This window comes from Salmo salar, chromosome 07 (assembly GCF_965601325.2).
Source record: "Salmo salar chromosome 07, fSalSal1, whole genome shotgun sequence".
Classification (NCBI taxonomy): domain Eukaryota; kingdom Metazoa; phylum Chordata; class Actinopteri; order Salmoniformes; family Salmonidae; genus Salmo; species Salmo salar.
The window spans coordinates 65,657,501-65,675,000 of NC_138297.1; the positions used below are offsets into that span (position 1 = coordinate 65,657,501).

The window sequence follows — 17,500 nt, forward strand, 5'->3', positions numbered from 1 at the left end:
CAGCAGCAGTAGACTATAGGTACAGTGATGATATACAGCAGTAGACTATAGGTACAGTAATGATATACAGCAGTAGACTATAGATACAGTAATGACATACAGCAGCAGTAGACTATAGATACAGTAATGATATACAGCAGCAGTAGACTATAGATACAGTAATGATATACAGCAGTAGACTATAGATACAGTAATGATATACAGCAGGAGACTATAGATACAGTAATGATATACAGCAGTAGACTATAGATACAGTAATGATATACAGCAGTAGACTATAGATACAGTAATGATATACAGCAGCAGTAGACTATAGATACAGTAATGATATACAGCAGGCAGGCAGTCAGACACCTCACCACAGAGATCTGTCAGAGCTGCCGAACCATTGATCTCACAGCACGCTTCTTGTCTCTCTCCTTCTCTCTGTCTCTCCCTCCCTCTCTCTCTCTCCCTCCCTCCCTTCCTCCCCCCTCCTTACCACCGCTGCAAAGCATCCTGGGACACACAGCTGGACCGCCTTAACACCCCACCCCCCAGGCCCTCCCTACAGACGCCCCTCACACACACACGGTCCATGAGTTTCCCCCCCCCCCCCCAGGGACAGTGCCACGGGGGTTTGGGGTGTTAGGGAAGGAGGGGGAGAGTTAACGGCTGGAAATACTCAGCTGCAGTTAGCTGTTGCTTTGTGTTTCATTTGATTTGCTTTTTTATTTGCCGCTGTGTTTGTGTGCATGTGCAGGGGGGGGGGGGGGAGACATTTGAAATGTCTTTTTTTTTTACATTTTGTGAGTGTAATGTTAACAGTACATTTTTATTGTTTATTTCACTTTTGTTTATTATCCACTTCACTTGCTTTGTCAATGTTAACATATGTTTCCAATGCCAATAAAGCCCTTAAATTGAATTGAGAGGAACAGAGAGAGAGAGAGAGAGAGAGAGACAGAGACACAGAGAGAGGGGGGAGAGAGGGAGAGAGACAGAGAGGGAGAGAGGGAGAGAGACAGAGACACAGAGAGAGGGGGGAGAGACAGAGAGGGAGAGGGAGAGAGAGACAGAGACACAGAGAGAGGGGGAGAGAGGGAGAGAGACAGAGAGGGAGAGGGAGAGAGAGACAGAGACACAGAGAGAGGGGGGAGAGAGGGAGAGAGACAGAGAGGGAGAGGGAGAGAGAGACAGAGACACAGAGAGAGGGGGAGAGACAGAGAGTGAGAGGGAGAGAGAGAGAGAAATAGAGAAGCATGAATGAGTAGGAGAAAGGGAAAACCAGAGAGAGTGACATAACTATACAATGTCTGTGTTGCAGATTGCCTGTATGTCTGAAACCCCTCTTATCCCCCAGTATGTTTGAGACAGTATACAGCTCGTTATACAGAATGAGCTCTGGGCTCCAGAGATAGCCTCCAGGGAGAGGCTGAGCTGGTATGCTGCTCACCCCGCTGCCAGGCCTCCCTCCCCTGGGTACCACCTCTCCTTCATGGGCTCTCCTCTGTCTGGCTCTCTGGCTGAGATGTAGCATAGCGTAGCACTAGACTGGAGATCCAGCCCTGGATGTAGCATAGCGTAGCACTAGACTGGAGATCCAGCCCTGGATGTAGCATAGCGTAGCACTAGACTGGAGATTACATTTACATTTACATTTAAGTCATTTAGCAGATGCTCTTATCCAGAGCGACTTACAAATTGGTGCATTCACCTTATGATATCCAGTGGAACAACAACTTTACAATAGTGCATCTAAATCTTTTAAGGGGGGGGGGGGTTAGAAGGATTACTTTATCCTATCCTAGGTATTCCTTAAAGAGGTGGGGTTTCAGGTGTCTATGGAAGGTGGTGATTGACTCCGCTGTCCTGGCGTCGTGAGGGAGCTTGTTCCACCATTGGGGTGCCAGAGCAGCGAACAGTTTTGACTGGGCTGAGCGGGAACTGTGCTTCCTCAGAGGTAGGGAGGCGAGCAGGCCAGAGGTGGATGAACGCAGTGCCCTTGTTTGGGTGTAGGGCCTGATCAGAGCCAGAAGGTACGGAGGTGCCGTTCCCCTCACAGCTCCGTAGGCAAGCACCATGGTCTTGTAGCGGATGCGAGCTTCAACTGGAAGCCAGTGGAGAGAGCGGAGGAGCGGGGTGACGTGAGAGAACTTGGGAAGGTTGAACACCAGACGAGCTGCGGCGTTCTGGATGAGTTGTAGGGGTTTAATGGCACAGGCAGGGAGCCCAGCCAACAGCGAGTTGCAGTAATCCAGACGGGAGATGACAAGTGCCTGGATTAGGACCTGCGCCGCTTCCTGTGTGAGGCAGGGTCGTACTCTGCGAATGTTGTAGAGCATGAACCTACAGGATCGGGTCACCGCCTTGATGTTAGTGGAGAACGACAGGGTGTTGTCCAGGGTCACGCCAAGGTTCTTAGCACTCTGGGAGGAGGACACAAGGGAGTTGTCAACCGTGATGGCGAGATCATGGAACGGGCAGTCCTTCCCTGGGAGGAAGAGCAGCTCCGTCTTGCCGAGGTTCAGCTTGAGGTGGTGATCCGTCATCCACACTGATATGTCTGCCAGACATGCAGAGATGCGATTCGCCACCTGGTTATCAGAAGGGGGAAAGGAGAAGATTAATTGTGTGTCGTCTGCATAGCAATGATAGGAGAGACCATGTGAGGATATGACAGAGCCAAGTGACTTGGTGTATAGCGAGAATAGGAGAGGGCCTAGAACAGAGCCCTGGGGGACACCAGTGGTGAGAGCACGTGGTGCGGAGACAGATTCTCGCCACGCCACCTGGTAGGAGCGACCTGTCAGGTAGGACGCAATCCAAGCGTGGGCCGCGCCGGAGATGCCCAACTCGGAGAGGGTGGAGAGGAGGATCTGATGGTTCACCGTATCAAAGGCAGCAGATAGGTCTAGGAGGATGAGAGCAGAGGAGAGAGAGTTAGCTTTAGCAGTGCGGAGAGCCTCCGTGACACAGAGAAGAGCAGTCTCAGTTGAATGACCAGTCTTGAAAACTGACTGATTTGGATCAAGAAGGTCATTCTGAGAGAGATAGCAGGAGAGCTGGCCAAGGACGGCACGTTCAAGAGTTTTGGAGAGAAAAGAAAGAAGGGATACTGGTCTGTAGTTGTTGACATCGGAGGGATCGATTGTAGGTTTTTTCAGAAGGGGTGCAACTCTCGCTCTCTTGAAGACGGAAGGGACGTAGCCAGCGGTCAAGGATGAGTTGATGAGCGAGGTGAGGTAAGGGAGAAGGTCTCCGGAAATGGTCTGGAGAAGAGAGGAGGGGATAGGGTCAAGTGGGCAGGTTGTTGGGCGGCCGGCCGTCACAAGACGCGAGATTTCATCTGGAGAGAGAGGGGAGAAAGAGGTCAAAGCACAGGGTAGGGCAGTGTGAGCAGGACCAGCAGTGTCGTTTGACTTAGCAAATGAGGATCGGATGTCGTCAACCTTCTTTTCAAAATGGTTGACGAAGTCATCCGCAGAGAGGGAGGAGGGGGGGGGGAGGAGGATTCAGGAGGGAGGAGAAGGTGGCAAAGAGCTTCCTAGGGTTAGAGGCAGATGCTTGGAATTTAGAGTGGTAGAAAGTGGCTTTAGCAGCAGAGACAGAAGAGGAAAATGTAGAGAGGAGGGAGTGAAAGGATGCCAGGTCCGCAGGGAGGCGAGTTTTCCTCCATTTCCGCTCGGCTGCCCGGAGCCCTGTTCTGTGAGCTCGCAGTGAGTCGTTGAGCCACGGAGCAGGAGGGGAGGACCGAGCCGGCCTGGAGGATAGGGGACAGAGAAAATCAAAGGATGCAGAAAGGGAGGAGAGGAGGGTTGAGGAGGCAGAATCAGGAGATAGGTTGGAGAAGGTTTGAGCAGAGGGAAGAGATGATAGGATGGAAGAGGAGAGAGTAGCGGGAGAGAGAGAGCGAAGGTTGGGACGGCGCAATACCATCTGAGTAGGGGCAGAGTGAGAAGTGTTGGATGAGAGCGAGAGGGAAAAGGATACAAGGTAGTGGTCGGAGACTTGGAGGGGAGTTGCAATGAGATTAGTGGAAGAACAGCATCTAGTAAAGATGAGGTCAAGCGTATTGCCTGCCTTGTGAGTAGGGGGGGAAGGTGAGAGGGTGAGGTCAAAAGAGGAGAGGAGTGGAAAGAGGGAGGCAGAGAGGAATGAGTCAAAGGTAGACGTGGGGAGGTTAAAGTCACCCAGAACTGTGAGAGGTGAGCCATCCTCAGGAAAGGAACTTATCAAGGCGTCAAGCTCATTGATGAACTCTCCAAGGGAACCTGGAGGGCGATAAATGATAAGGATGTTAAGCTTGAAAGGGCTGGTAACTGTGACAGCATGGAATTCAAATGAGGAGATAGACAGATGGGGCAGGGGAGAAAGAGAGAATGTCCACTTGGGAGAGATCAGGATTCCAGAGCCACCACCCCGCTGGCCAGATGCTCTCGGGGTATGCGAGAACACGTGGGCAGACGAGGAGAGAGCAGTAGGAGTAGCAGTGTTATCTGTGGTAATCCATGTTTCCGTCAGCGCCAGGAAGTCGAGGGACTGGAGGGTGGCATAGGCTGAGATGAACTCAGCCTTGTTGGCCGCAGACCGGCAGTTCCAGAGGCTGCCGGAGACCTGGAACTCCACGTGGGTCGTGCGCGCTGGGACCACCAGGTTAGAGTGGCAGCGGCCACGCGGTGTGAAGCGTTTGTATGGCCTGTGCAGAGGGGAGAGAACAGGGATAGACAGACACATAGTTGACAAGCTACAGAAGAGGCTACGCTAATGCAAAGGAGATTGGAATGACAAGTGGACTACACGTCTCGAATGTTCAGAAAGTTAAGCTTACGTTGCAAAAATCTTATTGACAAATGACGAAAATGATACAGAACTGCTGGCTGGTGAAGTAGACTTTGTTTGAACGTGTAGCTGGCTAGGTAACCTCGATAGTTTCAGTACTACACCTTATCATGATACAAAAGCAACTATGTAGCTAGCTAACATAGCACTAATCAAGACGTTCCTTTGTAATGTATTTAGTTTCTACAATGCTGCTCGTCAGTGATAGTTGGCTAGGTTTGGAAAAATGGTGTCGCGGGGGACGAAAATAGCTGGCTAGCTAACCTCGATAATTACTCTAAACTACACAATTATCAAGCTATGACAAAGACAACTATGTAGCTAGCTAGTGCACTAGTCAAATCGTTCCGTTGTAATGTATTAGTTTCTACAGCGCTGCTAGTCGGTAACGGTTGGCTAGCTAGCAGTGGGTTTGATGATGACTAGGTGTGTTGACTAAGTCTGGAGTCTGGACAACGGCGTCGCGGCGCGGCTGGCTAGCTAACCTCGATAATTACTCTAAACTACACAATTATCTTAGATACAAAGACAGCAAAGACAACTATGTACTAGCTAACACCACACTAATCAAGTCGTTCCATTGTAATGTTGTAATGTAATAGTTTCTACAGTGCTGCTAGTCGGTAGAAGTTGGCTAGTTGGCTAGCTAGCAGTGTTGACTACGTTAGGAGGACGAAAATAGCTGGCTAGCTAACCTCGATAATTACTCTAATTACTCTAAACTACACAATTATCTTTGATACAAAGACGGCTATGTAGCTAGCTAAGAAAAATCGCTCAGATCAAACAAATCAAACCAATGTAATGTAATGAAATTTAATATTACCTGTGGAGCGAAGCGAAGTGCGACTACTCGCTCCAGCCCTGGAGGTAGCATAGCGTAGCACTAGACTGGAGATCCAGCCCTGGAGGTAGCATAGAGTAGCACTAGACTGGAGATCCAGCCCTGGAGGTAGCATAGCGTAGCACTAGACTGGAGATCCAGCCCTGGAGGTAGCATAGCATAGCACTAGACTGGAGATCCAGCCCTGGAGGTAGCATAGAGTAGCACTAGACTGGAGATCCAGCCCTGGAGGTAGCATAGCATAGCACTAGACTGGAGATCCAGCCCTGGAGGTAGCATAGAGTAGCACTAGACTGGAGATCCAGCCCTGGAGTTAGCATAGCATAGCACTAGACTGGAGATCCAGCCCTGGATGTAGCATAGCGTAGCACTAGACTGGAGATCCAGCCCTGGAGGTAGCATAGCGTAGCACTAGACTGGAGATTCAGCCCTGGAGGAGCATAGCGTAGCACTAGACTGGAGATCCAGCCCTGGAGGTAGCATAGCGAGCACTAGACTGGAGATCCAGCCCTGGAGGTAGCATAGCGTAGCACTAGACTGGAGATCCAGCCCTGGAGGTAGCATAGCGTAGCACTAGACTGGAGATCCAGCCCTGGAGGTAGCCTACAGCAGATCTCTGTTGACTGTGAGACTATGTCTCCGTCTATGCTGTGTTTGTCTCCAAGCACTGTCTCTCTGTGTGAAAGCACACATTTCACAGTTAGGATGGCGTTTTGCCCAAGAGCTGTGTTCATAGCTAGGCTCTATACCACTCTTTTTATTGATTGGTTCATTTGAGTGAATTTGAATATTTGCTGGATTGATATAGGTCTTCCATCTCATACACTGAGACATGAGGACCCGCTAGACGCTACTGAAATAGAATGTTCTAGATCAGAATGTTCTGGACCCCTGTCAGTCATTGGGGCCCTGGCTGGCATTCCGGAAGCCAAATACCCACTGGGCCCTCAGAGGCACATAGATCTTTTCCATAGGATGCCACCCAAGCATTTCCTCCATTGACTGTACAATAATACTGCTGGCACATAGCTGGCAGACCACTGAATGTATAGAAATCAAAGGCTCTTTATGTCCCTTTGACGGTCACTGTGATGTCCTGTAGCAATGCCACAAAGCCAAAGACACTGTCAACACTGGTGGACCAACAAGTCCTTCCTGCTGCTGATGTAGAAACTCCTCCAGTGGATGATTGTTATATATGTATCACAGGTCACAGCCAATCCATGTGGATCCTCTCCTCTCCTCTCCTCTCCTCTCCTCTCCTCTCCTCTCCTCTCCTCTCCTCTCCTCTCCTCTCCTCTCCTCTCCTCTCCTCTCCCCTCCCCTCCCCTCCCCCTCCCCTCCTCTCCTCTCCCCTCCCCTCCCCTCCTCTCCTCTCCTCTCCCCTCCTCTCCTCTCCCCTCCCCTCCCCTCCCCTCCCCTCCCCTCCCCTCCCCTCCTCTCCTCTCCTCTCCTCTCCTCTCCTCTCCTCTCTGCTTAGAACGTCAGAGAGTCTGTGTGTTCCAAATGCCGTTGTATTCCTTCTCTCATCTATCTATGCGCTCTCCTCCTCTCACCTTGTCCTTTGGCTTGTGGACTTCAATGCACAACACCTCAGCTGTATGTGACCGGCAAGCCGCTACACACAGCCTACATCGTTGTCACCATATTAGTAAAAGTAATGTCCTAGTCAGCATAGTTAACAGAACTAACGCGTTAGTAAACCCTCTATAATCGTGTAGTAATGTTACAGTGTACAGTCAGTAAGTGGGCCCCAGTGGCAATAAATTAGTAAAACCAAAAGCTTACCTTGACATGGAAGAGTTCCAGTGTTGTGTTGGATAGTCATAGCCAGCTAGCTAACATAGCATCCCTCTGTTTGAGCAGGGTGTTTCAGTAGGCTAAACTAGCTAGCTTCATTTGCTAACTAAGTAAGTGAAAATGAAGAAAAATGACAATCTCTCTCTCTCTCTTCTTTCTCCCGCTCTCTTGCTTCTCCTCATTTTGGAAGAAATTAATTTGTTCAAAGCTGTTCAACTATTGTCTTTCTCTCTCTTTGAGTCAACTACTCACCACATTTGATGCACTGCAGTGCTAGCTAGCTGTAGCTCATGCTTTCAGTACTAGATTCATTCTCTGATCCTTTGATTGGGTAGACAACATGTCAGTTCATGCTACAAGAGCTCTAATAGGTAGGAGGATGTCCTCTGGAAGTTGTCATAATTACTGTGTAAGTCTATGGAAAGGGGTGAGAACCATGAGCCTCCTAGGTTTTGTATTGAAGTTAAAGGTTCCCAGAGGAGGAGGGAAGCTAGCTGTCCTCCGGCTACAACATGGTGCTACCCTACAGAGTGTTGCTGAGGCTGCTGTAGACCTTCATTACAAAATAGTGTGTTTTAATCAATTATTTGGTGACGTGTAGTTTTATATAGTATAGTATAGTTTTATCTAAAAAGGATAATTTTTTTATGTTTTACAATTTGTTTTTAAATGAAATTCACTGAGGAGGAGGGTCCTCCCCTTCCTCCTCTGAGGAGCCTCCACTGATAGGGAATATGGTGTCATTTTGGACACATCATTGTCAAGTGTTAAGATGAAACCAGGGGACCAGTTTGTTGTTCTTAATGTTCCTCACAAACAGGGTGTGGCTACCATAAGAAGTGGAATGCCTGGATCTGACCAACAACGTCATTGCAAAAATGCTTTTTCATTATGCAATTCAATTTTTTACTGGATATGTGGAAAACAAAACATTCACCTTTTGCTGCTATTTCTGTCAGGTCTAGTCATACAGTTTGATGCACCACAGAACACAGAACACAGAACACAGAACACGGAACACACTGCAACTGACTGCAACTCAATGCTGCATGGCCAGCACAGCATTCCATTGTAAATGAATGTAATTCTGATGGACCAAAACACAAAGACGCTGCAGGTGTGATCGAGGCACATTACACTGACATTGCGCCTGGCTAGATAGCTATTGCATAGAGTTCAGGAGAAAATGTATTTTTCATGCCTTGGAGCTTGATGTGCGGTTTGTGCTGAAGTGCGCCCCCATGTGGAAGCTATAAGGAATAGCAGGTTATTACTGTAAAAGCACATTGGTATGTACTGTAGGTCTGAACGGGGTATGATACTATGTAAGGAATGTATATAACACAGTGCCTTGAGCTTGAATTAGTCCTTGATTCATTCACAGCAGTTCATGTCTTCTAAAAGATGTGTGATATAGAGACCACTGCAAAATATGTTTTCACTTCTGCAAGAAGAGACCATAGCATACTACAATCTGATGTGATATTTACTGCTATTATTTCAAATAATGACAATTCAATTGTTAGATGTATTTTATTGTTGGGAAATAGATGAGAGCAGATACTTTGACAAAGGGGACCGTTGTGTTCAGATGTCACATTGTGTTCTCTATAATCAGAAACGTTGGATTTTCATATTGTTCTCAATGTCTAGTTTTCACAATCAGTTGTGCAGTAATATAGTAGGCCATCAAACCTGACAATACTGCCCTAGAAACGGGCAGATCTGAGAAAGAAGAAGAATGTAACTGAAGACCAATAAGTCATGTTTATCATGTATTTCCTCTCATGTGGTCCCAGAGTACTACTGCATGTCATAGAAGCAGAAACAGAAGAACAACCTGTTTTCTAAGAGAAGAGCAGAACGCCTGTGAAGGTGGTGTGGTGAGACATGGTGTCCTGCTGCAGGATGACTACAGACTGTATCTCCTTCTTCCAACTCAGTGTGACTCCATTGGAACCTCCTTGTCCTCTCCATCTGTTTCATCACCATCGGTCACAGTCTCCATTAGAAGTCTTATACAGCGACACTCTTCTCTTCTTGCTGGAGGTTGTAAAGGCAGTGTATGTGAAGTAGTAGACTCCATTAACCGGTGCTCTGAAGATACCTGTCACTGGACTGTAAGCCTCACCAATATTGTTGAAGACATGTTTGTAGACCAGGATGCCATCATCACTATTTGGTCCTTTGGATTCAGACAGCGAGGCTGAGAAGGCCACCTTCGGTCTCTCTCTGTTCTCTCTCTTCAGTTCCTCCACGGTGGCTCCCATCTCATTCAGTTTGGTGCTCTGTTGAGCCACAATGGCTCTCAGCTCCTGGAGTAGGACTCTCTGTTCCTCCATGTTGGCTCCCATCTCATTCAGTTTGGTGCTCTGTTGAGCCACAATGTCTCTCAGCTCCTGGAGTAGGACTCTCTGTTCCTCCACGGTGGCTCCCATCTCATTCAGTTTGGTGCTCTGTTGAGCCACAATGTCTCTCAGCTCCTGGAGTAGGACTCTCTGTTCCTCCATGGTGGCTCCCATCTCATTCAGTTTGGTGCTCTGTTGAGCCACAATGGCTCTCAGCTCCTGGAGTAGGACTCTGTTCCTCCATGGTGGCTCCCATCTCATTCAGTTTGGTGCTCTGTTGAGCCACAATGGCTCTCAGCTCCTGGAGTAGGACTCTCTGTTCCTCCACGGTGGCTCCCATCTCATTCAGTTTGGTGCTCTGTTGAGCCACAATGGCTCTCAGCTCCTGGAGTAGGACTCTCTGTTCCTCCACCTGGCTCTCGCTGACCCTCAGCCTGGCTTCCACGACGGCTGTTTCAGTCAGATGGTTGTTCATGGGAACGTCTTCATCATGGCCCTCGTCCCCATCTTGGTAGACCTGTACGGTGTTGTCAGTTTTAGGGTTGTCACTGTGCTGAAGCTGTCCGTCAGGGGCACAGCTGCAGAGGACGAACAGCAGAGCTACTACAGTGCTCATCGTTTCAGATCGATTGTGGCATCCTTTGGTATCAAACACCCAGACTCATTACTTAGAAACGTCAATAGTTCATCACTTACTTCATCATTTACGTATAAAACAATTAGGTGCTGCATATTCTGATCTTCACAGTTCACACTGCTAATAAATGATAGATAACATTAACTTCAATTTGTCCTGCCAGTAAATCACAGTCAATCCTCTAGATAAAAAATGTACATGCAATAGGCCTGATCAATTCATCAATATCACACTCGTTTTAATGTAATATAACCTACTTGATCTCTATAGCGTCAGGTTTTTCTCCATCAGCCTAGATGTAATTACTATATCCAGCCACTGGAGGACAGTGGTTAGCCTCTATAATAGCCTACTCTGCTGTTGTATTCTATGCTGGGATTCGGGACTGATTGTGGTGACTGTTAGATAAACAGGGAAATGTTTACCTTCTCAATTTAACCAGCAGGGGGCGCTGTTTGCCCCAAAACAGGAATATTGCTTCATTATAAAATTGCCTTCAATAAATAATGATTTATTATCAGGCTTTTTTGACTGTCTGGTCATATAGTCCTGCAAACAAATGCAACCGATAGAGAGAGGTGTCAGGTCTGAGATGTGATTGTGTAGGTGAAACACTAATAGTCATTCTGAGAGAATTGATCATCTTAAGTGAATTTGAAAGACATTGAGAATTAGGTGTCCTATGAGGTGACCCAAAAACGTTCATTCATTCATTCATTTTTCTCCACTGAAACCAACGTCAAAGGGAAAGCACAGGGAAACTAATGTAATACCTGTTGCTCGAGTATTACACATTCAAACAACATGACACTATAACACAAGCATTGGATGTATATTGCAGGCAGTCAAGACACTTTACGGGGGGGGGGGCGGCGGTCTAGGATGGAAGGCGACGGCGGGCGCGTGAAAAGTTGATGGTTGGTGTGTAGGCCTAGGGGTTTGGGGAAAGATGAAAGGCGCGACGACAGTGGCATTCTCATGCAGAGACCGGTCGGAAATCGAGTGGCGTCTCTCGCGCCAGTCAAGGCCCTATACATGTCCACTGACTGTCTGGTCTGGTCTGTGGAACGGAGCCCAGTAAACAGAAACGGAAGACCTGGGGAAATAGTTGGTTAACCTGCTTGGCTGGACCCCTATGAGTCCTGCAAGTGCCATGAGCAGATCGAAAAATACTCTTCGTTTATTTCGTTTTCTGTGAACATAAATAGGAATGTTTCTATTTTTTTAAAGATAGTATTCGAAAGTCATAACCTATGTTATATTTGTACACAGCCCAAAGTAAAAGTTTCCCTTTGCGAGTTTGATGTTTTTTTTCTCGGTTGTTACTGAATTCGATTCTTTTATTGCTCCTCATAAAAATGCTTTATTTTATTTAACCTTTATTTAGACTAGGCAAGTCAGTTAAGAACAAATTCTTATTTACAATGACAGCATACACCGGCAAAAACCCGGACGACGCTGGGCCAATTGTGCGCCGCCCTATGGGACTCCCAATCACGGCCGGATGTGATGCCGCCTGGAAACAATACGCAAACGTGTGTAGCTATGCGCATATGGTTCAAAATATCCCTAAAGCCGTATTTGTAGTAGTTAGGCTATGGACTATTTTATTATCAAGGACTCTGAATTGGGCGACTTTAGAAAGTGGTAGGACTTTAGATCAAAGGTACCCATTCCAGCATGGCGTTTTACTTTGTCTTTGCGAACATTTGAAATAAGGAAAGCTCGCTTCAACACGCCTTTTCTTTAGAGGAGCTAGTCTTCAGAGCTCAATGTGTGGCCGGCTTTATTTTCTTATCCAAAGGAGGATTAAGGTTTTCGAAGCACTCACGTTTATTCAAACAAATCATCAAGTCGAAGTAAAAGGGGGATTTAACGCACATGAACTTTGATGCAATTGTGAAATTTTCCAAAACGTTGACTCCATTAATCGCTCTCTTGCACGCACGCACGCACGCACGCACACACACACACACACACACACACACACACACACACACACACACAGGTATGTCTTACTAACTTGTGAGGACTTTCTGGGTACCAACAATTAATTCCCATTCAAAATCCTATTTTCCCTAACCCCTAAACCTAACCTTAACCTTAACCCTAAACCTAACCCCTAAGCCTTTTTACAAGTGAGGACCGGTAAAAGGTTTGCTATTGTTGTGAGGACTCCTGGTACTCAAATATAATAAAGTGTACTCACACACAGTTTAAATACGTGTTTGTATTGGTGTCATGTCATTTCTTTTTTTACAACCAATAAAAAATAAATGACAATTATATTACGATTATTTTAATAGTGCTTAAAAATCCTTATTGGATTTGTTTCAATTGTGTTCCTCTGGTATTCCAGTAAGAGCAGAATGCTCATTGTACACACCTGGAAGGACTTTGCTGATGAGATGTTGCTCTTTAGTGCGCAACTTATGCAGAATCAGGTCTGAGTCACATAAATGACTGTTTGCTACATACACTGTTGCCTCTCTCTCAATTTCAATTCAAGGGTTTCTCTAAATGCACTTCTTTCTCTCTCCCCCCATTTGGTATGTTCCCATGTTTTGCTATGACACTAAGGTGGTCTCCGCCTTGCGCAATGACCCCCCCCCCCCCCCCCCCCTTTTTCTTTTACACTGCTGCTACTCGTTGTTTATTATCTATGCATAGTTATGTTACCCCCACCTACATGTACATATTACCTCAATTACCTCGACTAACCTGTACCCCCGCACATTGACTCGGTACCGGTACCCCGTACCATAGCCTCGTAATTGTTACTTTATTGTGTTGCTTTTTTTACTACTTTAGTTTGTTTCGTAAATATTTTCTTAAACATTATTTTCTTAAAACTGCATTGTTGGTTAAGGGCTTGTAAGTAAGTATTTCACGGTAAGGTCTACACATGTTGTATTCGGCTCATGTGACAAATACAATTTGATTTGACATGAACGGTGTTCCCCGCAGGCGTCCGCCCCTCCCCTTGGCCCGTAAAACAAGGGTGGAGGAGGGGGAGGAGAAGAGGGGGAGAGAGGGATGAGGAGAGTCAGTCAGTGTTTAGAGTGTAAATTTACAAAGTAGATCAGATCGAGGCAAGGAATGAACACTTGCTCAAATGTTTTCATAAATAGCCTTGTGTTTTTAATCTTCTGGGGAATACCACTGTGAGACCTGTATCTTATCGGATTTTCCACGTCATCTAAACTTTTCATGGACTGTTTTTTAATGGAACTTTAGTCGTCACCAGAACGCACATCTGATGGCTCTGTCTCCTTACTAAACGCATCTTAGCCTATAGTTCCTAATGCGTCAAATCAGGTTTTCTTCCTTGTACACATTTTACGCACGACTGGGAATTAGGATTAGGCGTTCCTAACAGAGTTTAGACAAAGCTACAAGTCAATAAAGTCATGGGGACAATGCGCAGGACACCTTATCTCCACGGAATCGGATATTGACTGTTGGTAGTCTCGGCATCGTCATCTCTGTGAACCCAGTCTGGAACCCCGCAGCGGATTACAGAGGTTGTTTTTGATCCGTCTTTTTCACAGAGGGGCACTTCTTTCCCGTTTGGGTGTTTGTTGGCGGTGATGGTGGCACAAGGGGTCATGGAGACCAGGACTAGCCGGAGACCGTGCAGCAGCGCCCAGCAACACTTACTGCTGGCGGTCGCTCTCATCGCATGCAGCTCGCAACTACTGGTGGACGCCAACTCCTGGTTGTAAGTTGAACTTTTTCATGTCAAATTAACTCTGTTCAGTTTCTATATCGTTGCGTACTTATTAGTTCATGCGCAATTGATTCATTAATTGACAGATATTGGGGTTTGAGAGAGCGTTCTTGTGTTGTCTTGTGTTGTGGTGCCGTGTGTTCTGTTGTGTCGTGGAGGAGACCAGTGGGAGAACAAATGTGGTGACTTTGTCACAATATTTACCCATGCTACGCACAAATGGCCAAGCTGTTTGTGGAATGGGGGGAAACAGGGGAAGTCCACAGAGTGGAACACCGCATCTTGACCTTGTGCGGAGAGCTTGCTGCCAAACGTTCCACTCTGACGGAGAACATTCCAATCATGTTCCTCATCATCTGACATCGATACAGCACATCATTATTTCATTATTTCATTCGATTAGTACCTGTCTTTATTTCCACAGTAGAATAGACTATATATGTTTTCCTTTATATGTATTATTTTCGTATTTAATTAATGCACATTTGCCATTATTGCCAATTGTATCGCTTTATACGACATATTGAAACGGCGAGTCTTTGACTGAAGCTCTATAGGCTAAAATACTTGCTATTTACGCCTCATCCAGACACTATAATAAACGTTTATTTTCTCAACACTGTATATAACTACCAACCTCCTATTTCCCATCCGTGCATGCAGGTCGTTAGCGATGAACCCTATCCAGAGACCGGAGATGTACATCATCGGGGCGCAGCCTCTGTGCAGCCAGCTGACGGGCCTCTCCCAGGGCCAGAGGAAGCTGTGCCAGCTCTACCAGGACCACATGGTCTACATAGGCGAGGGCGCCAAGACGGGCATCAATGAGTGTCAATACCAGTTCAGACAGCGGCGGTGGAACTGTAGCACGGTGGATAATGCATCCGTGTTCGGACGCGTCATGCAGATAGGTAAGCAAGTCACGTGGTGGGATTGGGATATAGGCTCTGGTTCAGCGCGTTAGTGACCATTTATTTCACCAACGGTTAGTTAAGGAACGCGCACGAATGCGCTGGACCAGAGCTAATGAGTGATAGGCCGGTGGCGGTAGATGATGAAACATGTTCACATTTTGAATTCCCAGTGTAAACTTAGAATTAGTGCACTTTAGAGGCAACGCTGATAACTGTATCTGTACTCTTGAATGTGCTTTTGTATCAGTTCAACTATTAGATAGGGGACCTTTTAACAAACTTGATGTTTCCAAATAAAAATTCGTTGCGCTCAATTGTCAGTCAGATTTTTCTCGACAATTGAGTGTTAGTTCCGTTTTGTAGTTAGATGAGGTGTAGACTAGAGATGGCTTGTCCAATACCCCATAGCTTCTCTATTCTCCCTCTGATGCAGGATCCCCCTCCGACGGCCAGTCAGGCAGGCCGACCGATCCCCTCCCTCTCTCCTCTTCCTCGCCGTTCCCAAAACAGCAAAGGAGTTGTTTGCAGTCAATCGCGAGGGTTTTATTGAGGTGTTAGCCTGCTATTGTCCACGGCCTCCTTTTGAAATGCAATCATGGGGTGACACGGACTCGGCAGATCCGGGCTGCTATTTGAACTATCGGTTCTATGGGCCAATAAAAGTCCTGGTCTTTATCGGGAGCTCGGGCTCCTGCCTCCCGGCTCACATTTAACCTACACATTCTGTTTTTAAGAGAACACATAATTACAACTTTTTGACACGTGACTTTTCTGTTATAACAGTGCCAGGAATCAGGATAGCCAGTCTTAAATGCGGAGTTGCGTTTTACATGGAATATAAAAAAACGGTTTATCTTACTGACAGACGGGCATTGGCATTGTAAACTGATGCCCTCTTTCTTGGTTGGCCGAAGTGGCATTCACCGGCGAATTACTTCCAAAGATATGTCAACATAGGCTATGACTATATATTATTTTTTATATCAAACTCACGAATTATTTAAGAATTCCCAAATCATAAACGTCAACAGAATATATTTTTTATTGTTTACGTTCCCCAAAACACATTTGGAGAGAGAGTGCCAGCTGCCAAGGTTACGTTTATTTGCTTGTATAGAGAGTCCTAGCCTTCCAAGGCTACGATGCTGAAGTATTTCAAACGTTGAGATCTGCATTCCAGATGGTATATCCATCCAGTGGAAAACCTGTCAGGTAACACCCAATGATTTATATATACACTAGATGTCCGATAGGGGGCGTTGTATTAAAGCCGCAGTGCCTCCATCTTGGAATTCCCCCACAGGTGTTAAAAAAAATATTTTGGAATCGATAGAAATTAATTTATTAATGTATACATTCGTTTTTTCCACATCTATTCTTTTACAGACACATTAAAGCATACTTGTAAATTATATTATGTGAGCTGAACATACAAAATATATATATATATATATATATATATATATATATATATATTTTAAATATATATTATTATTTTATATATTTTTATATATATATTAAAGTATATATTTTAAAGTATAATTTTTATGGAGATACTAATGTTACCTAAATACATGTAATTTTGTCCTTAAAATGTTTTATCAGAATACTGTAGAATTCCATTCATTCTTATGGAGGACTGATCCTACTGGGGAGTGGCAATATGGCTGACCGGTGGCTTCAAAGCCTCTCAATGGCCAATACATAGCATCAACAATCCAGGGTTAACATACATCATTGGTAACACCTGCACACCAGATGGGGGGAGAGAGAGAGATTTTCCTATGCCAATAAGCCCTTTGAATTGAATTGAGAGAGACGAGAGAGAGAGAGAGAGAGAGAGGGAGAAAGAGTGTGATAGAGAGAGAGAGAGACCCCACAGAAACAGACCCCACAGAGCCCAAGGACAGCAACAGAATTAGACCCAACCAAATCATGAGAAAACAAAAAGATAATTACTTAACACATTGGAAAGAATTAACAAAACAACAGAGAAAACAAGAATGCTATTTGTCCCTAAACAGAGAATATACAGTGGCAGAATACCTGACCACTGTTACTGACCCAAACTTAAGGAAAGCTTTGACTATGTACAGACTCAGTGAGTATAGCCTTGCTATTGAGAAAGGCCACCGTAGGCAGACCTGGCTCTCAAGAGAAGGCAGGCTATGTGCACACTGCCCACAAAATGAGGTGGAATCTGAGCTGCACTTCCTAACCTCCTGCCAAATGTATGACCATATTGGAGACACATATTTCCCTCAGATTACACAGATCCACAAAGAATTAGAAAACAAACTCGATTTTGATAAACTCCCATATCTACTGGGTGAAATACCACAGTGTGCATCACAGCAGAAAGATTTGTGACCTGTTGCCACAAGAAAAGGTCAACCAGTGAAGAAC

The 17,500-nt window shown here is 45.9% G+C and overlaps 2 protein-coding genes across 3 annotated transcripts in view; one reads left to right on the forward strand and one right to left on the reverse strand.

Annotated features, from left to right (window-relative positions):
• Positions 1 to 17,500, forward strand: part of LOC106597855 (protein Wnt-5b) — a 215,347-nt gene that overhangs the window by 166,951 nt on the left and 30,896 nt on the right. The window contains exons 3-4 of one of the 2 annotated variants that reach the window (XM_082977953.1): positions 14,002 to 14,171; positions 14,844 to 15,091. In XM_082977953.1, coding sequence (XP_082834079.1) covers positions 14,041 to 14,171; positions 14,844 to 15,091 — 379 coding nt within the window. In that variant the 5' untranslated portion in view covers positions 14,002 to 14,040. The remainder of the gene's footprint in view (positions 1 to 14,001; positions 14,172 to 14,843; positions 15,092 to 17,500) is intronic. The other variant, XM_082977954.1, reaches the window with a different exon arrangement.
• LOC123743841 (uncharacterized) lies at positions 9,451 to 10,251 on the reverse strand. Its single transcript, XM_082977227.1, has one exon. It carries the CDS (start codon positions 10,072 to 10,074, stop codon positions 9,451 to 9,453), a length of 624 nt encoding a protein of 207 aa, XP_082833353.1. The 5' UTR covers positions 10,075 to 10,251.